Raw genomic sequence first — 27,721 nt, 5'->3', positions numbered from 1 at the left:
GAAATTACTTTTTAGGACACTTTTATTAACTTTTTTGACAAATATATATGCTTTTCCTATCAAGGAGACATTCTTTAAAAGCTAGGTTTACAGCAAACACAGTTTTGCGATAGGACAGAAAATATGGGGAATCAACAAAAAACATGATGTAGGCATTTCAATGCGTGCACAAAGTAAAGGAAAAGTGTGATATTTAATGATAAAATAACTTGTAAAAAGTGATAGTGATGACAGTTTGGCCATTTCTGGTCATGAGAAAACCGCTGCTGTTATTTCAAATGACAATGGGACGCTTTCATTGTTACATGATAGGAAAAAATGGTTTTTCATCAAGGCACGCAAGCATTGATCATTGCTTTTTTTGTTTTATGTTGGTCCCATTTGACAGGGCTACTGTACAAACTACAGGAAAATAAATCAAATATATCAAAAACCATCGGGGAATAGATTATCAACAAAAGGAAAAGCCATGAAATCAAGACTATACAGAGAAATGTTGATTTCACACCTCAAGAGTTGAACTGTTGTCAAGTCTCTCATGAATGGGAAGACCTGCAGCTCTGCGGCTATTACAGAGGATGTAGCCCGGTGAGGGATCTCTTTTCCTGCTGTATAAACTCTTGTAAGCTTCTCTTTCCCTGCTTGAAGTTACTCTCCCTTCTGGAAAATGGCAAAATCACCTGCAGTCGCAGAAGAGTCTCAATATTACTAAAACTTCGGATCTGCGAGGTCTTCAGGGTGTCGAGTACAGTCGTGGGAAGATAGCCTGCAAGGGGGTCCAACCACTTCTCTTTCCACGACTTGATCTCGTCTTGAAGCGAGGCCTCATCCGGCAGGTCTTCTCTGTACTGGCGCAGCACGATACCGCCGAGAGTGCCGGTTTTGATTTTGGACATTGCGTAAGGCACAATCTCCAGACACCGAAAGGTATCCATCACCTTTTCGGTGAAGAGGTTGTCAATTTCCGCTATCGAATGCTCGACAAGTTTCATAGTGAGTGCATTTTTGTAGAACTCGCTCAATGGTTCGAGGAGGACCGAATGTAGCAAGGGGATGTGGAGTTTGGATGCAAGCGCGACGGCTTCCTCAAACCATGCCTTGTGGTGCGCGTCGATATCGCTCATCAAATTCCTGAGAGAAGAATTGAGATCTGGCAAAGTGTTCAGGGCAAGGATCATGTCTAAAGGCTTGCCCTGAAGAGATTGGCTTAGCTTTTTGCTTTCGTGCAAGACGTGTCGCAGCACAACCAATGAAAAGATGAACTCAAAGTTTCTGATTGAATCAAAGAATTGCGATGCTTGCTGCTGGTCTGATACACTTCCCTGATGTTTGAGCTCACTTAGGCAAAGCAAGACAGCTTCGATAATCTCGACCATCACCTCATGCATGTCGTGACTCTTCTCCCAATTCTTCATCAGCATATCCCTCAGCTCGTTGCTCTTCCCTTCATTGGTCTGAAACACGTGCAGGATCATTTCTTCCAATTTGTTCTGACGATCCGCGTCCTGTGTAAGCCATTGTAATATTTTATCAATCTGCCCTGTTCGTTCGGCCGCTTCTTCTATTGGAGAAGACTTGGCCAACCACACATTGAGGGACAAACCAGAGCTCAGTGTTCTGACTGCCTGAGGGTATTTGTTGGATATTGCCAGGCTTACAGCTCTGATCTGGGTTCCGGCTTTTCCGACACTGAGCAAGGCCTGTCCCCGACAATAAGCCATGTTCAACCCCCATTTTTCGGAGAGCACGGTCTCAACCGCCTCCAAAAGTACAGCAGAGTCTTCAATGAATGGGATGAAAGCCAGCGTTTCCTCACATTGGATGTCCTGTTTGTTTAAGTACCTGATGCACAGTGGGACATAAACCTCACCATCAATCTCAACAGTCTGTTCGGTTATGATTGTGAAGAACTGAGAATCCCAGAGTTCCTTGATAATTTCTTCGCGCAATTGCGGCTCATAAAATGACATGGGTTTTCTTGGTTCTTGAATCGATTTCAGAACCACTTCGGTTTCAGTAGATTTCTCCTCTCCCCCTGGAAGCTTGTCAGATGCTTTTGTGGCAGCATCGGGTGCTGAGGGCGACGTCGGATTTAACAACTCTTCTGTGTCAGCCACTATTGAAAAATAAGAAAATAATGAGTGATGTACGAGGGAAAACACCATTAACACTTACAAAAAGCTACTTAAACTTTCCAAAGACTTAGAGCAGTTGGAACCAGAGTGGGCAGTGGGCTTGGGAGGATACATTTATTTCCATGTTAACTAATGCAGTGGCCAACTCATCATGCCCATTTTTATTGTAGTGAATGATTCGCAGATCAGAAACATGTTGCAATCTGCATATATTTTACTTAACACAAGTAGGTTAAAGACTATTTCCACCATTAATGTGACCAATGTGCTAATCTTTGAAAAGGAAAAAAACAGGCAAAGATTGCATAATTATGCATATGCCCAAACTAATACTTTGTTGCAGCACTTTCAGTTTCATTAGTGCACTCTAAATTTGGGTAGGAGTCAGGTTAAGTGTAACTTTTTGGCAAGATTTGCACTCCATAAAAATAAAACAAAAACAATAAATAACAATAATAATTAGTAAATAAATAAATAAAAAATAAACAACCCCCAGGGAATCTGTCAGATTGTAGAAGCAGGGACGCATCTGGGAAATCAAAAAAGGGGCCTGATTTAACTAGCATGCCGAAGTATACAAAACTGATTGAACTAAACCAAAATACATTAATTGTAACATGCTATTACTAAATTGCAAATGAAAAAAACATTATTTTAGTTTAATTTATGTTTCTAATACAGTAAAGTCTCGTTATATCGATATTCAAGGGAGTCCGAAAAAATATCGATATAACCGGGACTATCGATATATCCGACCCTGTTTGCATGTAATTTTCTCTGTGCGTGCATAGAAATAGTATCGATATAACCGGGACTATCGATATATCCGATATCGATATAATGAGCCTTTACTGTATATCAACAATTTAAATTCAAGGCAAAATATTTTTTTTTTACATAAAATAAATATTTTCAATTTTTCTTGAGTTACTACAATCATGTGCTAGGCAGAGGACTGTTGCCCGATATAGTCTCACGGGTCTGGCTGGGGTTTCTTTCTGGGAGGGGCCTGAGTCATGCTGGCCCCCAAAACCTTTTCATGCTGCACTTGATGCACTGGACTGGCCTATTAATACATGGGCTGTTTGGAGAAAAAAATCCTGAAATTCTCAATGGCCACCTTGCCCTTGCCACATTTGCAACGAAAGAGTTAATCTTTGATGCTGAATAAGTAAAGAACCTTCAACTTATGTTAAGGTTTGGTGCAAAATAATTCAACTGAATGAAATGAAATCGGATATACGCTACTAGACACAACATTGGAAGCAGAGAAAGCATTCAAATTAATGAGATAAGATTAATACACTTACCCCCGTCGAGATTTAGGCATCGTAAAGTTTCCATCACCTACAAAAAAAGCATAACTTCGGTCATGTCGGGCTAATGGTGCCGATTCAAACGTGGTTTGACTATTATCAAATATGAAATTTCAGTCCTTTAAAAAAACTCTAGCCAATATAAGATTAACTCATCCACTGCCAGACGATGTGCATATACTGTATCCATCCACTCCATTGCCGGGGTTTTTGTCATTTTCACTCAAATTGCAGGACCCACAGACTACATAAACATTCAAAATAGTGTTACGAAAGTAAAAGAATATATTCTTTCATCAGAAAAAAGGGTTAACGTCGAGCATATTTGGTTGTAGCCTTATCTGCATTGAAATGGGGGCCGGCTGGACAAAAGGTAAATGCTGCCCCCTCCTGGGAGGGGGCAGCATTTGCATTTGCCAGAGGTCTGACTGAAGCTCGAAACGCAACCCCGTGAAAACTCAATTTATATCGAGGCAGTGAGAAATAAAGTCTGGGGGCTTAAGAAGACAATTTGAAGGTTCCTTTTCTTATCACTACCAGGAGGTAGTACAGTAGTTTTGACCTGATGACATCATGGGCAACTCGCAGTTTTGGAATAAATATATTTGGATTGGATTGGCCTTTATTAGTCTCACAGTGGAGAAATTTCAGAGCAGCAAAGTGATGAAAGGAATGTTCATTCATTTTCCAATCGCCTTTATCCTCGAGGGTCGCATGGGGTGCCGGAGCCTATCGGAACCGTTTTCAGGAAGTAGGCAGGGGACACCCTGAACCAGAAAATTGCAGGGCAGGTGTAATTATAGCTCATCAGTAATGGGGCACAGTGACTGACTGGAAAAAAAGTAAAACCATTTTCCATATTTCAAATGCAATGCTTTACAAAACAGTAAAACACACTTTAATTTGATGTATTTTTGTGTCATTCAATTCTGACTTAGCGTCGTAAGTCAGTGAGTGGGCTTAAATATGAGTTAAAATGTATGTTTGAAATTTCTCGTTCTATTTCAAAAATGGTCAAATGCTACGCCTGCACTGAAAATAAAATAATACACGAAGCCATTCATGAACCTTGTCGATCAGTAAGAAAACTAGGAACAGGTGGTCTGAAAGATTATTTCAGTACTTGAGCGACTAACTTACCTGTGAAAGACAAGGACTGCTCTCTGGATCAACCTCAATACATTTGCCAATTACTTCGGGCAGGCTACGCAGCGTTGCGTTGTGAGAGAGGAGCATCACACGGGCTGTCCTGTCACCTTTGCAGACAGTGTTCCTTAAAATATCCCTCATTGAATTCAAAGTGGACTTCATGAGGTCACATTCAATGCTGACACTAGGCAGCACCGCGACTAGCCGAAGCAGTAAAATAATTGTTGGGTGGTTCTTGCACTCGGGATGAAATAATGTTTCGGCGATGGATGTTGGAGGCGCAACATCCTGGTCTTTGTCTCTCCATATGGCGGCCCATGAATTGATGTCCTGCTCAAGTGTATGCTCTGGAAGATCTGACAGGTACAAGTTGAAATGGTGGTCTGCAGATTCTGGAAGAATGGGCTGTGGATTGCAGGATGGCAGTAGGGACAAGATTGATAGAGCCTTCAGGTGGTTGTCTGAAAAGCTGTACTTCATTTCATCAATGAGACTTTTGAGGAGGGGGGTGCTCAAAGTTTCCCTGTAGTATATCTCGGGAGAATCGTAGTTGCCGGCGTTTTCGGGGAAACAGACTTGATGGGGGGCTACTTTGGTCGCTAACCGATATGCCTGTTCAAACCAAGTGGCGTGTACCGAGCTAACATTTTCCAACATTTTGTTGAGAGTCTCTATGATCAGAGGGATTTTTTCAACTTCACAAAGAATATCAGCAGGGTTCCCGCAGCGAAAGACAGTGCTACAGTTACGAAGGGGAGCACAGGCATTTTTCACAACCACAAGGGTGACAATGAAATCCACACTCTTCAGCGCAGCAGAGAGAACTTGAGCATGCATCGACATGGCACCTCTGGCATTGGAACAGACGGCGTCGAGGCAACAGAGAATGCCCTCCAGTGTGTCAGCAAGTATGTCAAAGAAGTCCTCTCTCTTCTTCCACCGAGAACAGCATGTCTCTGGAATTTCCTCCAAAGCCTCCCTTGGCATGTTCAACAGCCCATCAACGGCCTGTGCCAACTGTTCTTCGAGATGCGGGGAGTCACCAAAGAATAACAGCAAATCTTCTGTGATATCCAGCATTTTTGCCACCAAAGGACATGGCACACTGCCAACCAGCCAATGGGCCAAGCCGCAGGACTCACTTGGTGTTACAACACAGAGTGGGTAGGTCTCCAGGATGTCCAAAGACAATTTCTTCAGGCTTTGAGAACCTGAACCAAGGTGCATTAATGCTTGTGCTCGGCAGTGTGCCATCGGTAAGCCCCAGGACTCTGTTAGTATTTTTGTAAGCTTTCTTGCTTGTGTATCAACATCACATTTTTCCTCATATGGCAAGAAACCGATCAGCTCGACTTTAGGAGCAGATTCTCGGACATACCTGACAAAAACAGGTAGGTGAGTGTCATCAGCGATCTTGACGGGTTTGTCCGTGATAAGTGAGAAGAATGGAGACTCCTGTATCTCTGTCAGTATGACATCTCTGATTCCGTCTATGAGCAATGTCACAATTTCAGCTTCACTCATGGTCAGCGTGCATTTGTTCTCCTTGAACCAGTGGCACAGGTTGAGCTCCTGGGTGAAACGTTCTGTTTCCTCTTCGGAGAGGTCCGCCATTCTGATATTTTTTTTCCCGAGGATGGCAGCCTGTCTAAATAGCGTCACCAGACTTTGACGGTTATCTCCAATTTGTCCATTTTCATCTACTGGCTTCATGCGTTGTTGCTCATCAGTCATGTCAGGGCCCTGCTGAATTTCCATCTCATAACTTTCTACCTTGACAGACGGGGTCACTAGATGTCCAACAAAAAAAATGAAAAGAAAAAAAGTCAGATTCATAGCAAATTTTAGTTGACAAACAAAAAATAAATACTATACCTTCCATATTGTCGGAGTTCCTGATTAAACTTTTGGCCTCCTTATCCTGTGGAAATATTACACAAGTTTTAATCACATGTACTGAGAGATGGCAAAAGAGGCAGTTGTTGAAGCAGATGGCTTATTGTTCGGAGACTTTAGAAATAATCAGGTAATCGCAAAAACTGTTCATAGTTAATTATTGTGTGTTCTGAAATCTTGGCTCGTTCAGTTAAGCAAAAATATTATATATACAGTAATACGTCTGTGTAAGCTCTCAGTCGTACAGGAGTGGTCCATCGATGAGAAGGTTTCTGATGAGGTGATACCGGTGGAAGTGGGGCAAATAGGCCAGTCGTTAGTCAGGAATGTAGGAACAATCAGTGGGGCCACAGGGAGTGGTCCTCTGCTCCCCCCAACCTGAGAGTAGGGACCTATCATAGCTGTGTCCGGCGCCGCCATGTCTGAACATTAGGGATATATGAATAGGGCCGATACGACCAGTCAGACTTTAGTTCGCTGACGAAGCCTCTTGGATAGGAGGCGAAACGTCCGACACCTTCAAAAAGTACAGATGACGGCTGAAGAAACCTTCTCATCGATATACAGTGATACCTTGGCTTACGAACTTAATTGGTTCCCAGAAAGTGCGTGTAAGGCGAAATGTGTATTCCAAACATTGATTTCCCATAGGAAACCATTAAAAAGAGAATAATATGTTCTCAGGTCCTCATAAAACATAATTTTCAACTAAATAAGCATTAAAACTAAACACAATATACCTTATTTTATGTATAATAAATGTTCCACGGTATTGTAATTAAAGAAATAAACTATACAGTATAATAAAGTCGTTTTATTTACGATTGTGATGGTCGTTGATGGCTTGATGGAATGGAGAGCTTTTTGCATAAAGGTTCTCAAGGAGCTCTGGGTTGTGCATCTTAGAAGTTGTGATATTGCAACAGCAACAGATGCAGGCAGACACACTAGAAACTTCATTAATAGCTGTTTCCCTTGCTTGAAGGTTCTCTTCAAATTATACAGATATCTTGTGCAGGTTACTTGTGGAGCCTGATTGATGGGATATTTTAACCTTAACAAAGTTGAAACAAGTCCAAATTTCACTGTTTTCTATCCATGTTCTTACCTTTTCACTTTTGTTGTGTTTTTTTTTTTACTTTAGTTTTTTGTTTCAAGCTCTGTCGTCTCCATTTCGTGTGTGCGTTTCTGTAACCCCTCCCCCCGCTCACTGCAGCGTGTGTCTCCTCCCTGCCCTACCACGGATCTTGACCAATCACGTGTGGCTTTAACCGAAGACTGGAGGCGGGGATTAGAGGGAAAAAAAAGTCGGTTGCCATTTTCAGCTCCTTGTTAGGAGCTCCAAAAAACGGTTCGTTCGCGAACGACACGTCACTCATTGTGGCGCTCCGTGTGTTTCCCGAAAAATAGTTTGTATGCCAAGATTATATTCTCGCGAATTTAACAATCGTAAGGCGAAAGGTTTGTTAGCTAAAGCGTCCGTAAGCCGAGGTATCACTGTATATTATTTTTGTAATGTGCAGAATATTTTTACTTGGTCGTTTTATAAGTAGCTCGCATGCTAAGAAAGTGTGAGCCTTGGTGCAGTCGGGTCTTTGATGGATTTACAATGATGCTTTAAAGGACAACCGACGTCTCCGGACAAGTTGTGTCCATAATTAGTAAAATCACTTCAAATGACTTCTACTGAGCGTATTTTACAAAGATTCCATCGCATATAGCTATATTTTAGGTTTTAAGATTCCGGAAGGCTTGCTTTTGAGTTGGTGACGAGTCCTCACCCTATGTCACTGAAGGAACGCCCCTGACTGAGAAAGGACATACCTTGCATCACCTCAATGAATTTTGCGGTGCTTTGTTTGGTGTGACAATTTTGTGTTGATCCGTGTTGATGGCGAAATTAGAAGGAAAACACATCAATAACGCAATGGTGAATCGTTGTATGTTACACTGAGACAACTCTGTGATATACGTTGACAAAAATTCCAAGCTGAATAATAAACCTATTTGCAACAGAGCTCTGCCGCCATCTTCTGCATTTTCTGTGACACTACACATGAGTCTTGTTCCCTCAAAATGACCCTGAAGACATTCTTTAAAGGACAACCGACGTCACTTTTTTGTTCCTTAACTGACATCACAAAAACGTTTTATAGCATCTAAAATACCCAAAACACGCAGTATGATATTTTTATTGAAATGCAAAACACCAATAAAAATGACTTAGTGTCCAAAATCTGCAAAAAAATTGAGCTGCGAATTGGGTGCAACACGAGGTCCCCAGACCAAACAAGTACAGCAAAATACATTGACGTGATGGAAGGGCCGCTACAATGCGTCTTTTTTTTCGGTCAGGGGCGTCCCTTTAGTGACGTCACGTACGGACTTGTCACCAACTCAAAAACAAGACTTCCTGAATATTCAGCATGAGTCTTAAAACGTAAAATACAGCTATACACGGTGGAATCTTATTAAAATACGTAAGACATAAGTCATTTGAAGCCATTTTACAAATTATGGACACAACTTGTCCGGGGACATCGGTTGTCCTTTAAATGATTGCAAACATTTATACTTTCCTCATCAGAATTATTTGAATCATATTCATAACTGGATGTGTAACAAGAAAGCATATTCTCCGAATCTGAAACCAGTGTTTTGATTCTCGAGCAAGGCAAGACGTCTTGGCGTGACATCACGAACTGGGGATGGGACTTTCTGAAAAATGCCCAATTCGCAGCTCAATTGTTGCCGATTTTGGACACTCTAAGTCATTTTTATTGGTGTTTTGCATTTGACTAAAAATATCATCCTGCGTGTTTTGGGTATTTTAGACACTATAAAACGTTTTTCGGATATCAGTTAGGAAACAAAAAAGTGATGTTGGTTGTGCTTTAAAGGTCAAACTTGCTTTTTATTTTCAAGTGAGGGGAAAAGAGTTCATCTTCTATTAGGATGCATCAGAGAATAGGGAGGAGGCCGTTTACATCATTGCAAAAATGGAATAATTGTTTCCAGTAGTCGGATTTACATGAGGGCTCTCACCCGGAAAACATGGAATACAATACGAAACAAACAATATCACAGCGTGAAGCTCCATTAAACAAAAGCACTCACCAAACAGATGCCCTCCAAGGCTTGCGGCGTCACCTTCAAACACTGGCTCACCATGCGGTCAAGGTCTCTATTGAAATCTGTGCCGACCTGGAGCACAGCTAAACAGGGGGAGCGGTCTTTGGGATTTGTATTCCGCAGGTACTCTTGGAACTTCTTGTGGCGCATGACAACCCCACAGTCCTCAAGGGCTGTGCTGGGGAGCACAGACATAATCCGGAGAAGCGCGTTGATGTTGCCAAAGTACGCCATCAGCGGCAGGCGCAGCGTTTGAAATATTGAATTTGGGATTGTGACGGAGGCAACTTTTGTCTTCCAGGTGACTCTCCAACAGCAGAGCTCGGTGAAGAAGTTGTCAGCGTCCGGGAGATCGCTGCTGTAGAGAGGCGGCTTGGATTTTAAACTCTCAAACATATAACTCACGGTCACCAAGCAAGGTACCAGGGAGAGGAAATTAAGAGCTTCTTTATGATCCTCTGAAAAGTGATCCTTGACAGCATTGATGAAGTTATCCACCAAGGGCACACTTAAGTTGTCTTTATAAAAACTGACTGGCTTTATTAAGGTGTCCCTTGGCAAAGTGTTATCGGGAATTTCGATGGGCACTCGTAGGCTTTGTGCGATCGCACTGGCTTCGTCAAACCAATTCTGGTGGAAGACTTTCAGATTTGTTTTGATTCTGTTCAAAGTCGCCACAATGCCGGCGATTTGACAAAGCTGGAATGCCGCATTGAAATGATCACGCTGAAGACCAGCGCTCAGCTCTCTGGTAAACGAAGAGGTATTCTTGAGGACAACCAAAGCGATAACGAAATCAAATTGCAGTATTTTGTTTAAGAGGATGCCGGCTTGTTCAGAAACATCCTTCTTCCACCTCTGTGGATTGTCTTTAACTTTTTCAAGACACTCAACGAGTGGCTCCAGCATCTGCACAAACACCTCATACGAGTCATGCATTTCTTGCCAAAGGGAACAGTAGGTCCCCTGCAATTCCTGAACCTTTTCGTAGCTCTCCCGAAGACCGTAGGCAATGACATGATCCAGTTGTTTTTCGAGAGCAGTCCGGCTGCCAAAAAACATCACCACCTCTTCAAATGTATCAAGGGCTCGTTTGACCAGTGGGACTGGGATAGATTTTGACCACCATGTGTTGAATGAGTAGCAAGAGCAATGCGTACTAATGGCCAGGGGATACTTCTCCTGCACTTTGCAAGCAAACGCTTTCAATTTGTAAGACACATCACCAGATCCGAGGTAAGCTTGACCTCTGCAGTTATTCAAATCAAGATGCCACTCTTTCGTGACAATTTCCATGAGGCAAAGCACCATAGCGTCACAATCCAGATCTGCTTCCATGAATCCCATCAACTCCAGTCGCATGACATCAAAACTGTCCACGAACCGAAGAAAGAGCGGAAGATAGTCCTTGGCCCCGATCTTTACAACGCGATCGATGAACAATGAAAAGAATGAACTCCCGGCTTCCGTGAGAATTCCTGCTCTGACTGCATCTTCACACACAGTCAGTACTTCTTTCATTTCAGACTTGGTGACATAGTCAACTTCTCCATCCTGAGTGGGAGAAACCTCACTTTGTTCCCAGTTTTGGCTGGTGTACGCAGCAGTCACTGAGGCTTGCAGAGCCGACTTCAAAGCTTCTATGTCTTTTTCGGCACACTTCATATGGACAAGACTCTCAGCATCCGTCTCCATGTGTGTTACTTGTAATTCGTCATCAGTGTTTTTTTCGGCATGGTTTCCTTGGCTTGCCTCTGTAAGAAGAGATTGGTATATATTAAACATAAATGCAAACATAAATGATGCTCAATCTGTTTGACTATAATTTGACAAGGAGGTGGGGAATGTGGCAACACCACAACATCAATTTAATAGGCAGACATAACTCCAAAGTAGAGAGTGTAGGAGCCATGTAGCAATACTTTAAGATAAAAACAGAATTTTGTTAACCGAAGGCAAATACATACTGATCAAAATGGATGATGAATTCAACTTTCTAGAACTCCATGGCTCTGCTCTGATTCATCCAGCCATGCTGTCATCATCAAGTATTTTGTTTTGTGTCATGGGGGAGAGTAAGGCAACCCTAACTGTGAGTTACTGTGCCTGCGCCGCCTGCCACTGCCCCCAACAGTGCAGCCGTGTCATGCCAAATCTTATGTCAGTTAAAATATGTGAAAGTCAATTTATATCAGCCACCAACAGCGGCATAACGGTAAAAAAGAATCAAATCAAAACAAGAAAAACGATGTAGGTAATATGCTTTTCTGTTACTTTTCAATTACTAATTGCACATTGGCTTCACAATGGACACAAGCAAACACTTGTGCAAGCAAACACAAAGTCCTGGACTTACAGGAAGACCCGTTTAAGCCAGAGATGTTATTATTCACGGTCAGTATTTGAGGGATGTAAGCCAAAAATGCACAAACGAATGAATGCCCACTGTCAATGCCACCTCAACTTGACTACGTTCAAACACATGATGCAGAATTCTGATTTTTTTTTATCTGATTTTTTTAATGTATGTGTTCACCTTATAAAATTGAATGAGACTATGAATGTAACTAATGCTTAAAGGACAACCAACACCATTTTTTGTTTCGTAACTGACGTCAGAAAAACGTTTTATAGCATCTAAAATACCCAAAACACGCAGGCTGATATTTTTAGTCAAATGAAAAACACCAATAAAAATGACTTAGAATCTCCCAAAACTACTTAAAAATGATCTGAGAAAGTTTCAGTTTCTGAAGGTCCCGCCACCTTGTTCGTGACGTCACGCCAAGATGTCTTGCCTTGCTCGAGAATCAAAACAATGGCTTCAGATTCGGAGAAGATGCTTTCTTGTTACTCAGCCAGTTATGAATATGATTAAAATAGTTCTGAAGAGGAAAGCATACATGTTTGCAATCGATTAAAAAAGTCCTTCCGGGTCATTTTGAGGCATCAGGACTGATGTTTAGCGTCCCAGAAAATGAACAAGATGGCACCCAAGCTCCTTTGGAAATGGGCTAATTTGTCTGCTGGGAATTTGTGTCAACTAGAATAAAATCGTAGTCTTGGTGCAACACACAACGATTCACGTTATTTATGTGTTTTACTTCTAATTTCGCCATCAACACGGATCAAGTTTTCAGACCAAACAAAGTACCCAAAATGCATTGTGTGTCGCTTTCTCGGTCAGGGGCGTTCCTGACGTGACGTCACGAATCGTCACCAACTCAAAAACAGGACTTCCTGAATATTCAGAGCGACTCTTAAAACATAAAATATAGCTATATAAGGTGAAATCTTTGTAAAATACGCTAAGTAGATTTGAAGTGATTTTACAAATTATGGACACAACTTGTCCGGAGGCATCGGTTGTCCTTTAAGAATGAATGACTCTGTGTATTTGTGTTGTCATGTTATTTGTCATTTAGTTTTTTTTTTTTTTTGTTGTTTGACTTCAAGACGGCGCCTCGAGAGTGGCTGCCTTTCCAGCAGCTCCTGTATTTTGGTTTTCTACTTTAATTCCTTTCATAACTTTGCTGCTGTGAAACGTAAATTTCTCCACTGCGAGACTAATAAAGGCAAATCCAATCCAATAACGCATCTCTGATCTGACACGAATGTCCTGTGTTACACTAAATGAAGACACCTTCTTGGAGGTAAATCATTATTTATTCTGCTGCTTTGCCATCCTTCCTTGGTGTCCATGACCAACTATTCTCTTATCCAATGTCCACATTCCTACATACCCGATTGGGTTGCAGAAAGTGATGAGGAATACGCATACTTTGCATTTAAAAGTGCAACAAAAGGTTTGATGACTAACATATGCCAACTACTGTAATTTATGGACTATAAGATGCACTCTTGTGTCACTAGCTTTCAACCCTGTGGTTTATGCAACAATGCGGCAAATGTATGCATTTATTTCTAACGGCCGCCATGAGGCACTTGAGCACAAAAGGTAACAGTGAGACACGCCGAATATATGTGCTGAGGAAGACTCAAGTTTAATGTAACTTCTCGTGTGAATCGGGCATTTAAAGTAGCCCTCCAAGTTGAATAGGAGGCTTGGATAACCAGTAGCGAGAAATTGTTGACCTAAACTGGCAGTATGCAAAGAGCAACTTTTGCACAAGTCTGCCAGAATACTGATAGCGTGGAGCAATGTGAAAAAAACCATCAACAACAGATTTCGAAAAGCCGGTCTGTTGCGTGACGGAGAGGACAGCACAAGCGAGAGTGACTTTGCCTCAGGATGAAAGTGACAACGAAAGAGAGAATGAGAGCATGTGTGGCGAAGAATATCTGACGCTATTCCAATCCGACACGCAGGAGGAAGACTTCCATGGTTTCAGTTTACAGGTGAGAAGATGAGAATGGCTCTCAGCGACTTGTTTTTGTAACCGGCCCTGATAGTGAGTGCGAACGTATTTCTTCCGTATCTTGGTGACTTGGTATGTTTTTGTACCGAGACCTGTTAGCGAGCGCTAACGTGTTGCTGAAACAGCCTCATTGCCACTGCGAGAGGTGTGACGACGATCAAAGCTTTAGTCAGAATGGGAGGCAGCACAGGGCGAGTTATGCCAAAATTGGTGAATGGAATGGCAAAAGTCAGTCTAATTTCTGAGAAGCCGCACAGCAACACGACTAACTCTGACAATGACACAGGGGAACTTGGTGTGCTTGACTGAACTTTCCGATAGAGACACTTGGGACTTGATTGATTTGAGGAGGATAATTTAAAAAAATATGTGAATGAATTATTAAATAGTTCGACCGGACACAAGTTTTTCATCCTGCTGCATACCTGCCAACTTTTGAAACCAGAAAAGACTAGTAATACGCAGGGGTCCAGGGGCCACGGGCCCTGGTCAGTGCAGAACGAAGTCCTAGTCAAGCGGTCAGGGGGGAAGCCAAATGATTTTTAAACATTACAGCTACTTAAAATGAGGGTAATACACCATACAAATGTTGATCAATGTCAAAAATATACTTGTGAAAAAAATACCCATATTACAACTTGTCAATTATGTTTGCTACTATTTTGAGAAAACAAAACAGAAATATTTTACAATCAACTAAACATTTAAAAATCAATCTTGTTTGAAAAATACAATGAATTGTAAGATATTATTAGTAACTTCAAATATGCATGTGTAACCTAAATTCCTATGGGTTGAACAAAATAGCTATCAACAAGCTCAAATTTGAAAGACATCTACATTAACATTATCCACATTCACCTTGACAGAAGTATAACTCCTGGAAATGCTTGGGATTATTTCTCTCAAAACGACTGTTTTCTTTTAGGTTTCACACTACAGTAAAGTCTCGTTATATCGATATCGGATATATCGATAGTCCCTGTTATATCGATACTATTTCTATGCACGCACAGAGAAAATTACACGCAAACAGGGTCGGATATATCGATAGTCCCGGTTATATCGATATTTTTTCAGACTCCCTTGAATATCGATATAACGAGACTTTACTGTATTTGTTGCTTTTTCTCCAGCAGATGACATTACATGACATTGATAAAAACGATGCTAACTCTCGACTCTCGATTCCAGGAAAGACCCGTAGCACGCGCATGCGCAATTCATCTAAAGCACGGGTCCCCAACCTTTTTTCGCCACGGACCAGTTTAATGTCAGACAAAATTTTCACGGACCGGCGGATAAATACAACAAAATAAAATGATACGACAGGCATGGAAACTGTTTTTTCTTTCTTTTACATAGAATAATAAACGTGCATCCATTGTGTATTTTAATCCAACTTTATTAGCAGAGTCCTGGTAACATCGCGCCAACAACATATGTGGTGTGGTAATGTTTAAACATGCCTTCAAAATAAGATACTCAAAAAAAAGAAGTGCAAAGCCCATGAAAAAAAAATCTCACTACAACTGAATCAGTGGGACCCTTGAGCTTGTTTCTCTGCAACGAGACGGTCCCATCTAGGGATAATGGGAGACAATGACACCCGAAGTGTCTTGCTTATGTCCAGTCTAGTAGTAGTTTTGTTTTGGATGCTGTCACTGCAGAAAACCCCGCGTCACACAAATAAGATGTCGGAAACTGCAACAGGGTTTTCAGTGCCGTTGTGGCGATCTCGGGGTATTCTGCCATCACTTTAATCCAGAACATCGGCAGAGTTGTTGTCTCAAATATAGTTTTAAATCTGCCATTATTTGCGAACTCCAGCAGTTGTTCTTCCGCTCTTACAGACAGGCGTGCTAGATTCACCTGGTTTGTTGGCAAATGCGTTGCAGATCCATTCCTTGTCATTTCGTGGGTCTTTTGTGGCTAGGAAGTAGCGCTCGAACTCTTTTAAAAGCAAAGACAGGTGCTTGTGCATCAGCTGGGGGAATTAAGGCTCGGGCTCAATCTCTTCCAAAAACCCCCCCAATGTTTGCAGCATGTCAAATACACCGCTATTCACGCGCCGTCCCCACAAATCCAGTTTGGCTTTAAATGCAGCTACTTTATCAGCCAACTTGAAGACAGTTGTCATTTTCCCCTGAAGTGACAGATTGAGTTCATTGAGCATGTTGAATATGTCGCACAAGTAAGCTAGCTTTGCGACCCATTCCTCGACACGGAAATGCGCTGCAAGCGGTGACTTTTCATTTTTCAAAATAAAACATGGTTCGGACTCAGATAATAAATAAAACGGAAATTATGTAAATTATTTATTCTTTCTTCGCGGCCTGGAAGCAAATGACCCACAGACCGGTACCGGTCCGCGGCCCGGCGGGTGGGGACCCCGGATCTAAAGAAAGCTAACAGTTGGCAGTCTGCCAATCGCCAGTACTAAATTTATATTTGATCCTTCGCGATCTCTTCTTTTGAATGAACGTTGGGTATATACGATTTTTGATTCAGTTTTTATTGGAAACCGTAATTTTCATTCATAAAGCCGTAACCCAGAATGGGATAATAAAAACCGTACTCGTTATGGCAAAACCAGAGCAGTTGGCAGGTATGCTGAAGCTGTAACAAAGCGCTTAACATGGACAACTATCATTTTGCAGTGACTTCCTACAGAGAACAAGCCATGGTATTACTTCATAACAGTTCTTGTATTTCTATGTTCTACTTAACGCGGTCACTATTTTTGAATCAATAATCTTACCAATCCTTAAAGGAAATAATATGGATCATTTTGAAAGCCGCTTATAAATGAAATTTATTATTATTATCCCTGAGAGAGAAATGTTTCAAAGCTTGACTGCATTAAAACATTTCCACCAGTAGAGAGTGGCCACAGATTGTGAAATTGTTAAGAGGAGTTTGACAACAATGCAAGTGTAGAGGTGAGTAGGATGGAAATGTCTCTGGAAAGAAACTGCGAATATCTCACTCACTGAGGTTCAATGCAGATATTTTGGGTCCAGCTTTTTAATTTTGGAATTATCATGTTATATTGACTGTTTAGAGCACCATTTTTACTGAACAGAAACAATGAAAACAACTGCATTAATCATCTTACCTTTAGAAGCTTTTTCTGATATTTCATCATCCTGTAAAACACGCAGAAAGTTTTGTTATTGGTCACAACCACTGTAATTAAAAAGAAAAGCAAAAAATAAAAATGAGATAAAAAAAGATCTACTCACAGTTTGTAACATCTGCAGTATGTCTGGGTGCTTCTGGACATATGAATCCACCATTTGGTCAACATTGAAATGCACATCTTGGTTGACATAGACGTATGCAGAGCTAAACTGTCTTCTGTCCTCTGGAGTGTCTTTAAGGTAGGCGTGACATCGTTCCAGTACCATGTGGTATTGCCCAAAAGCATCTGCCTCTGCATTTACGCACGGCACAGTGCCCAAGACGCGCAACAAACTCTGGACGTTTGAGTAAAACCCGATGTCTGGTATTTTCAGTGTAGCAAACACCGTGGTTGGCAGAATCCTGCGCTTGCTTGCATGCCTCCATTTCACTTCCCAACAACCAAGCTCTTCATAGAATGTGTCGGGCCTCGCAAGGTTGTTCAAATTGGCGTCTGCAACTTTATCCCGGCGAATGCTGAAATTGTGGTCGGCCATGTAGGATGGCACTAACGAGAGCCATCTCAGAATCCTCACAGTCTCCGTACTGAAAATCCGCTTGACCTCTGCAACAAGATACTGCAAAATGGGCCGGGCTAACGTTTCTCTGTAAAAGTCTTCTAGCTGAGTGTCATCGGAATCTCCGTGGTCGATCTCTGGTTTAATGACTTCCACGCCAAGCTTCTTGGCTCGACTGACGGCGTCTGAAAACCATTTTTTGTTGAATATGGCAATGTCCTGTTGGTATTTGTTTATCAGCCTTAAGGCATTTGTAATGGTGTACTGCAAGGTACTGCTGATGCTAATTATTCCCCTGAGACTGGAATTGAGTATGCTCACGCAGCAGAGGGTGTTCTTGAGAACAACTAATGTCATGATGAAATTAAAATTCTTCAGAACCGGCTTGAGTTTGGCCATCTGTTCTGCTGCATCTTCATCCACCTTTGAAATCATTTCATTAATGCAGTTCAGGAAAGGCTCCAGGATATCCAACATGGTTTGGAAGGCATCAGTGCCACACTCCCAATTCACACTGATGATGGCTTTAATTCGATCCACTTCTCCCTTTATGTGGCCATAGGTCATCTGGATATTCCCTTCCAATCTTTTGTACAGCTCGGGTGTGTTCCTGAGTAACGAGGCCACTTCTTCGACGGTGTCTACGATAGTTTGAATCGTTGGCACCGGCATGCAGCGAATAATCCAAATGTTAAAAGCATACGGGTCACTGGGTGATAAAACAACTTGTGGAAATTCCAATAAAATTTTGCACGTGAGGTCTCGCATTGGCTGACACATACGTCCACGAACGAGATACGAGAGCCCTCTACAATGCTCCATCCGTAAGCCCCATTTACTTCTTAACTCTGTGATGAGATGGTTAAAAAGACTGTCCACATCCAAATCGCAAGGCAGGAAACCAACAAGGTGTTTTTGGGGGAACCCGGCCTCTGTGACGGATCGAATGAAAATCGGGAACTGCTCCTTTCCCTCAATCGTGGTCACATTCTGGAGCAAAATGGAAAAGAATCGTGCATGCCTCAGGCTGTTCTGGATCTCCTCTCGTATGAGGCTCTCACTAAACTGCAGGATTTCCTTCTTATCAATTTTTTCCTCACAGATTTTCTTCAGTGAATGCTGATCCCTTGCTCCGCCAGTCGACTCGTCTGTGTTGATGTTGCCACCGTTGATGCTAAATGCAGTCAGCGCCAGAATTTCTTTAAAATAAGCCTTAAGAGTCTCTTTGGCTTTGAGGCCGCCTACGTTCTCTTGAGCTTGGTTCTCTCTCTGTTCAGGCGTTGTAATGTCATCGCCAGAAACTTCTTTTGTCGCTTCAGTCACTTCTGGCGTTTCCATGTTTTCTAATGAAAAAGAGCATAGTATATATTGTTTTATTGCTGGTATATCCTTCATGTATACTTTATTGGAAGAAATAATAATATTCCTGAAATATTTTCTTTGTATACACCTTCCTCCTAAAGTATTGGAGGCAATTTCTTTACATTTGTTGATTCAGTAAATTTGGGTTTGACATCATGATTGAACCAATTAATCAAACGTTCTACTATATATCTGATAAATGTTGAAGTTTAGGAAACATCATTTGTAGAAAAAAATGTATTTAAGTAAACAGTGTTAGAATTTGCAAAATAAAGATTGCCCGTATTAAATTTGATGTCTGAAGTTAACACTGAGAATCCTCCTTGAGATGAAATTAATAAGTATGTTTTTCAGAGTGAAAAAGTCACACGTGTTTATTATTTGATTCAGTCTTCCACGAAAACCCATTTAAAATCAAAACACAATCAAATAAAAATATTTGCTTTTTAGAACAAATAATACAAAGATTAGTGCGGCTACTTGCATCTTGAATGCATATAACTCCTACTCTGGCATCCCTTCACATGCTCTCTACATGTTTTGCAGTTCTATTTAAGATTATATCGCTAATGACATGCCCATTTCATGGTAAGATCAGAGCATTGTCATCAAATGGTGAGTATAGTTTTGCTTTTGATTGTTGCTGTGCTCATGACCATTTTGTGTTTGGGAGCCTTTTACTGAGCGTGTTGCTTGTTCTGTAGCCACAAAGGGACATAAGTCTTCTTGTGCCGGTCCCAAGCCCGGATAAATACACAGGGTTGTGTCAGGAAGGGCATTCGACGTAAAAGCTGGGCCAAAACAAACATGCGTATCATACCTCTGAAGATGGAGGTTACTGATTCGCTGTGGCGACCCCTTGAAGGGAAAAGCCGAAAGGAAAAGAAGAAGATCGCTAATGTATGAACACAGCTGAATTGAGACGATTAAAATGCAGCAAAATTAATAATTAAAATTCATAGATTTTTTTTATAAAGCCTGTAACTCTGATTCTTTAATCAAGTCCAACCCTAATCAATAAATATAATTTATATATTTTGAATTAATTAGCAAATTAACCGATTCTCAGAATTTTATTTGGCCAAATAAGCATACATTAAAACAAAAAAAACTACAATAATTACTCTCGTCTGGATGTCCATCTTTTAAATGTTACCTTTTGTCTTCTTTACAGTGCGTTCCTCTTCTACCTGCATTAAAAAAAAAACAATAAAGTTTATTATTTAAATATTTGAAGAAAACATTTAAGAGACATTTGTTGAAAAGTGACACCACTTACATGACCTCCAGCACGTTTCCTGTTACCCGTTGATTCATTATTGGTGGGAACAGAAGAATCAAATATTGTTGGAACAGCATCGTCATTCAAGACACATTCCTGGAAATGGGAAAAAAAACAAATGGAACTTTCTCTTGGACTGAAAAGTAAAAAAAAAATGGGAGTCTAAAACATTTTGCATTAATTGAATCATAACATTTATTCAATTTTCAACAAACACGTTTTTTTCAGTGGACAAAGACCAATTCAAAAATCTTCGACATGTCAAGACTGCGCAACAGTCTCATGCCATCAACCACCGTTAGATGGAGACAATAAGTCACACAACCTTGTTGCCAGCCAAAAATGGTCTATCAAGGCATTTTTGGGATTCAGACCAAAAGACATTAAAACAATCAGTGATGAACAAGAAACACACTTTCTAATGGTATGTGAATGTGATTTGCACATTTAACAGGTGCAAATGTAGTATTAATTTAATTTGGTTCAGAATTTGCTGTCGTTGAAACTGGAGACCCTTTTTTTTTTTTGCAAAAAACTCCCTCATCCCTCCCACTCTTTCCCCAAAAGCATACTGAGTCAAAATAATCAAACACTAATGCCAATGGAAATTCCAAGTCTGACAAAACACTGAAAACAATACACTGCTCAACAACTATGAAAACGTGTCTATGAACAGCATCATATGCACGAAATCTGAGTACAAGACAAACAAAAAAAATATTTTTACCTGAATAGTGATCAAAGAGGGCTCGAAATGTTTTGCACAAAGTTTGTAGAGTTTGTGCAGTTCCTCTGGAGGTTGTGACACCAAATCTTGGCGACAGCAATTCGTCAACCATTGTTTGCAGCTGAAAATTTAGAGAGAACACAATCAAAAATCTTTGTCCTTTTACCTTGAGAGCGCTTAGTGGTTTTATAAGTACTTAGTAGATTTCAACCTGCCTGTTTTTTGTTCCATTATCCTTGAATTCAGTAAAAGTACAGTTACAACTGGTTTTTAATGATTCCTGCATTGGCTTACAATCTCTTCTTAAGGATAAAAAAGCTCTTTTTTCACTCATTATTAATTACCATGGATCACATACAGTATTTCACACTACATATTTACCGCCTGAATGATTGCAATTCATAAAGAAGTTTGTATTTTCTACCTCTAAATGGTTACTCATCACATTGTATTTCAAACTAAATAATTCATCAATTTACTGATCCTTGTTTATTACTTTGTCATTACTTACTAACTTTAACTTACTTATTTTTGCCAATGTCCTTCGCCACAATATTTGCTAGTCTATCATTTAACTCGTTCACTGCCAGATGTGCAAAATGTGTCTACTCCAGTGCCAGGGTTTTTGTCATTGTCACATGAATTCCAGGAGTCACAGATTATTGAGTTTTAGGACTAAATAAACATTAAATTCAGCATTAGAAACATTAGACTCTCTTCTGTGTAAACTCTCAGTCGTACAGGAGTGGTCCATCGATGAAAAGGTTTCTTCAGCCATCATCTGTACTTCTTTGAAGGTGTCGGACATTTCGCTTCTTATCCAAGAAACTTCATCAGCAAACTAAAGTCTTACTGGTAGTTTGGGCCCTATATATATATCCCTACTGTCCAGACATGGCGGTGCCAGACTCTGCTATGATAGGGACCTGCTCTCAGGTTGGGGGGAGCAGAGGACTACCCACTGCAGCTGCTCCACTTCGACCGGTATCACCTCATAAGTATTACTAATCCTATGTTGCCTAAGCAGTATGAACGATCCAAAGTGAACCTCACCCCACCAAACCGGTTTAATGAAGGATTTAGTTGTTTTATGAAAATCGCTTCTTTTACTCCCCTTTCAAACCATCTATGTTCTTTCGCTAAGATTTTAACCTCATTGTCGTCAAATGAGTGGTTGCTAGCTTTTATGTGCATAAGTACTGCCAATTGAGGCCCACTAGGATTATCCCTGCGATGTTGATAGTCTTTTTTTTTGAGAATTTGTTTAGTCTCCCCAATGTACTGTTCTTTACAATTTTCATTCTTACAATGTATTGAAGAAACTACATTACTTTGTTTTTCATTTGGCAGCCTATCTTTTGGATGCACTAATTTTTTGCCTTATCGTGTTTATCGGTTTGAAATAAGTAGGACTTTTGTGTTGCCAAAGGACTCTTTGTAGTTTTTCAGAAACTCCTGCAATGTAAGGTACAGCTACTCCTCTCCTTTTTGTATCTTCAGAATTTTTGGTTTCATTCCCTATTCTTTCTTTCTGACATTTGTTCAATGACCACTGAGGATAGCCACAGTTTGTGAGTGCTCTCCTGATATGTTTTGACTCCTTTTCTCTACCTTCAACGCTTGTTATTAGTTTAGCCCTATGATGGAGGGTTCTGATAACTCCTAGTTTGTGTTGTAAAGGGTGGTTAGAATCGAAAAGCAAGTATTGGTCAGTGTGCGTAGCCTTTCTAAAGACTTCTGTTTTTAGCGCTGTGTCCTCTTTTATAATCACTTTACAATCAAAAAAGGCTAGTTGGTTCTCTTTAATGTCCTCACGAGTAAATTTATTGTTGATGTCTTATTGTTGAGGTGATCTGTGAAGGATTGAATTGAATTTCCAGCGCTTTATAGGCACCCCCCCCCCCCCCCCGCATGAAAAAAAAAAACCACATTGGGGAATGACGCTAAACGTCACAATTTTCAATTCCCGAATACATTCGGAAATGGCAGCGAATTAGTTAAAATACGTTGGATAATGGTGATATAATTTCTCGGTATCTTTTAATTGCATTACTTATTAATATTCTATTCTAATTTAGTGGTTTTTCCTGGCTCAAAGTGGGGCAGAGTGCCATCCTGATTAAGCGCCATGACGTGCATGTATTCTGTAGATTCAAATGACTCGCTTTATTTTACAGGAAGTATACTTCAAGAAAATACAGTGATACCTCGGTTCTCGACCACAATTCGTTCCAGGACCCTGTTCGAAAAGTGATTTGTTTGAACACCGAAACCATCTCTTTGCTCCTGTCACTTGCGAGTTGACAGCGGGGGGCGGGGCTGCCTGTCCCGGCCGCCCTCCACCTGCTGTCAATTCTCTAATCACGGACACGGGGCATTTATACGGTTCGCGATCACCTCGCCAATGCCGGATGATTGACTCAACTCGCCACCGTACCTGGACTCTTCCTTCGATGCGCAAGTGTAAGAGGTATTTTCCCTGCGTCCTGTAAATTTATGTCATCTTCCGGGATTGTGTAATTTTGCACCCTCGTGTGCCATTTGCTTTTTGGCGTAGTAAGCGGGTCGGATCACCCCCTGCCTTCTTACTCGCTGTGTTTTCTTTTATTTGTGAATAAACATCCTGCTTGGGTAGTACGTCTCTGCCGCCTGCTTTGGGAGCACAAACATTCCACTACGTTCCGACGAGTCAGCTGCCGTCACTCTCGCTCGGAACGTGACAGCTAAGACTTCCTGAATATTCAGTGTGAGTCTTAAAACGTAAAATATAGCTATAGGCGGTGGAATCTTATTAAAATACGCTCAGTAGAAGTAATTTGAAGTCATTTTACAAATTATGGACACAACTTCTCCGGAGACGTCGGTTGTCCTTTAAATACTGCTTGTCTATAATTAAGCAGCACTTTACATTGTTACGACCTTCAACGACTGATGATGCGGCTTCAGGAGCAAAGACACTTTGACATGGCTGCGCTGGCTGAGGACCGACCCATTAACCCCTAACTTCTAACCGTGCTGTGCCGCCAGCATATATTTAATAAAACTCGCATGAATGATGGAATCATAGCTTTCATGGTGGGGCCACTTTAGTTTGAGACACTCGTGGATTATTTTGAGCAACTTTCAAATCAATGTCCACCTGTGCAGCAAGAGCTCGCTCTGTTTAAGAAGTAGCTCTATTATTTCAATTTTTGTAACTTTCTTGGCTAGTTATGCTTTTTACGGTGCTATCATCTTCAATCCTGTATATTCCTCTTCTTCTACTGATTTGTGAATGGGCATCACCCAATGACTTTTTTATGTGTCCAGTTGTTTGATTGCTGTTCCACAATGGAAGCAGCAATTGTAGATAAGTGTTTGTGGCATCAATAACAATGCAGGCCTTCCTCAGTATGCCCAAGCCAGGTAAATTTATTTTGCCACTGGGCCGCAGATTTTTGAAACGACATGGAAAGGGGAATTTAAAAAATATATATGTTTTAATCACACACATATTGGCTTGGTGTCTGATCCTAATTAGCGTCACAGACTCGTTCTCCCTTGAGATCACCAGAATAAAATTTGACAGGTAGTCACCACCATGAATTATTACATTTTAACTGCCTACTGCATTAATTACATTTCTCTGCTCTGTTTTACCTGGACTCGACTCATAAGGTCGATTTTTAACCCAAAAAATGATTTCATCTTTTTCTTCTTCAGTATTTGCTTCTGGGAGTGGCCAGGTAGTCGAGTGATTCGCACTCCGACTTCACAGTGCGGCGGTTGTGAGTTCAAGACGCGGTCCGGCCTCCCTCTGTGGAGTTTGCACGTTCTCCCTGGGCCCGTGTGGGTTTTCTCCAGGTCCTCCGCCTTGACTTCATATCCACTGCTATTCTTGGGATCGCCTCCACATATCTCATACGACTGTCTTTCTTTACATTACACAGCTATGTGATTTTAATTTTTGATAATTTTAACACAAGTGGTGAATATACATAATATCTAACATTATGACTCATACAATACAGTATACAGTTTATCCGTTGCTCCACAGAAAACTGTTTTATCAAACTATTTATTGTTTCCGTTTGCTTTCTTGTCCTGTCCTCATGTCCCTTTTCACTCTATATTTCTCTTGTCTCCCAAGTATTACACAATTTAACCTTCTTTTCATTAACTTCCTCCTTTTTAACCCTCCTATACGTTTGCCCAACGAATCAAAAACCAGCTCATTGGGTGATTCTAAGTGAATCACCCAATGAGCCCAATGAGCTGGAGAGGTAAGTCCCCTTAATTTATTGAGTCATTCTCGCTTCCTTCCTAAATTTTAACGTGTTTGAAGATGTCAATTGTTATGTAAATTTGTCAGGACAAATCAGTAGCAAGGTTGAAGATAACCCCTCCGGGGGTAGGCAAACAGGCGTGGTTGCTTGAAGTGGAGAAAGACAGTTTTAAATTTTAAAGTTTATGATGCAACTACATCAAAACAGTGTTTTAGGCTTCAACTCTGCACTACGAGTTATCGGATTAGATCAGTGACGTGCGGTGAGGTTCATGGCTGGTGAGGCACTGACAGTCAGATTTACAAACGTATGAACTCTACAAGAGTAGCTTATTCACAATTTGATTGGCAACAGTTAACGTGTTTTGTTTAAAATGTCATGTCAGCATTCTTCATATTTACAAACTGTAGCATGGAAAAAAAGAATAAAAAAATGCTATTATCGTGTTACCTCTACTTATAAATGAAGTCGATGCACCACTCCTTCTGAAGAAAGGCATTGATACCTTCTTTGTAGAAGCCTTACTTATCTTTCTTCAGTTTTAAAAGTCTCTCTATTTCTTTCAATTTAGATATGTAATCCTCCATTTTGAAAATAAGGCCAAGCAACACGAAAAAAATGACTGGATGGTTGCACTTAACTTGCTAACTGTTGACTGTAGCTTGCTCTCACTAATTCTATTATTCTGCAGCCGAGGAGGGGCAAGAAGCATCTCTGTAATCACCAGCGCCCCTGTCATGAGGCAGGAGAACTGTGTGCCTCACCTATGCACACAGTTTTGATAAAAAATAAAATACATTAAACACTGTAGTACAGTGTCTATAATGTAAAGTGACTCTACATTATATACACCAGCTAAACTGTAGAAATTTTGTTCATATACCAAAAGTGTTTGAACACTATAATAGCGATATGCCTAGGGACAGCAATGTGGTCTCACTGCAGAGCAAGCCAGCACAATTAGCATAGTCATTGTGCAATCCATGGTGAGGCTAAGCCGGCTGCTGCCTCACCGCTCGTCTCTACTTAGTATTTGAACGGTAAATGTGAAAATTCAGCGATTTTGAAAAAAAAATCCAAAAATGGTGAAGTTAAATGGAGAAAAAGAGAAGAAAGTACAAATCACCGAATAAATATAACTGTTTAATTTATTTTTTTGATTTGATATTTCCATGATAACAGGTGAGGCACTGCTTCACCTGCCTCCCCTGACTGCACGTCACTGGATTAGATACACACAGTCATTCTTGATTGCCCGGAAAGAAGAAAAGGCCAAAAATCACACTGCTCACTGTGATTTTGAATGCAATTCGACTAATTATTTACGAAGTTTTCCAATCCTTTCCATAAAAAAAATGTCATGACGATTTTCTGAAGCGGGGTAATGAGTTCAACAACTCGTACGTTACCACGCTGAGCCGGTAGGCGTCGTTTACAAATTGGGGTTTGCAATTTACAGAACAAAAAGTTTACAACTACTCTCTTTTTTCCATTTTACCAAAACGTCCAACGCTTCATAATAACACAACACCGACATGTGCAGTAAATTTCTCTTTCGAAATGAATGCATTTACTTTATTTCGACGTGGCTAATTTCAAGAGCGTGGTGAGTCTGCGCCATTTTCAACTGAGTTGTGTCAATGTTAGCCAACATGATCTTGAGCTAACGACAATACTAAAGGCAGATGGCTAACATAATTTCTATCGCATGCTCGGTACATCGCGTACGCCCCGCTCAATCATGGAAAAGCCTTACCGCTCCGGGTCCAATGGAAAGCTGAAAAGTGGGATGCTGCTATCGGGTCCTTCTTGCTGGTAGTCACAATTGGCTGCAGCACAGCAGTTAGTCATTTTGGAAAGCAATATAGCTAGCTAACTAGCTAGTTGGCTAGCTTAGCTGGGTAGTCCAATGAGAGCAAAACCAGCACTGAGTCTAAAGACTCATGCCGTGGCGAAACGTCTACCAGCAACAGTAAATTTCAACACTATTCTAGTTAAGTGTTGAAACGAGCTAATGCTCGACTAGCTACATAGTTAAAAAGTTGATTCTGTGTTGTTCCACGAGTCGCCAAGACCGTGATATGAACCAGGAACTCGACACTGCAATGAAACATGTTGTCCAGCAGGGAGCACAATAGCATTCATTGGCTGGATTTTCCCGTCTACGAAATTTAGCGACGTCGAGCCACTGGTTCGTACTCCATTGTATTGTATTACTGTATGTCATCTGACAAATTGTATACAATTTTATTACTGTATGTCACTGGCGTTTTGCCCGAATATTCTGTCTCAAGTTGGCTAATTGAGTATTTTCTTCACAAATATACAATTGTTCAGTCCACACGTGTTGTCCTTGTTTTGTTTCTTTTACAAACTA

At 40.9% G+C, this 27,721-nt stretch overlaps 1 protein-coding gene across 1 annotated transcript; it reads right to left on the bottom strand.

Annotated features, from left to right (window-relative positions):
• Positions 1–4: 4 nt before the first annotated feature.
• LOC148886151 (uncharacterized) lies at positions 5–27,663 on the bottom strand. Its single transcript, XM_089017078.1, has 11 exons — positions 27,101–27,663; positions 21,080–21,200; positions 20,350–20,448; positions 20,227–20,260; positions 17,253–19,051; positions 17,126–17,156; positions 9,614–11,382; positions 6,476–6,521; positions 4,592–6,390; positions 3,446–3,482; positions 5–2,116 (listed from the first exon to the last, which is right to left on the bottom strand). The coding sequence occupies exons 1-11, from the start codon at positions 27,193–27,195 to the stop codon at positions 570–572; spliced, it is 7,377 nt and encodes a 2,458-aa protein (XP_088873204.1). The 5' UTR covers positions 27,196–27,663; the 3' UTR covers positions 5–569.
• Positions 27,664–27,721: the final 58 nt, after the last annotated feature.

The sequence above is a fragment of the Hippocampus bargibanti genome, linkage group LG16 (assembly GCF_051943395.1).
Source record: "Hippocampus bargibanti isolate YZ-2025 linkage group LG16, ASM5194339v1, whole genome shotgun sequence".
Lineage (NCBI taxonomy): Eukaryota > Metazoa > Chordata > Actinopteri > Syngnathiformes > Syngnathidae > Hippocampus > Hippocampus bargibanti.
Note: the sequence above shows the minus strand (reverse complement) of the source record. Positions and strands in the feature narration are given on the sequence as shown.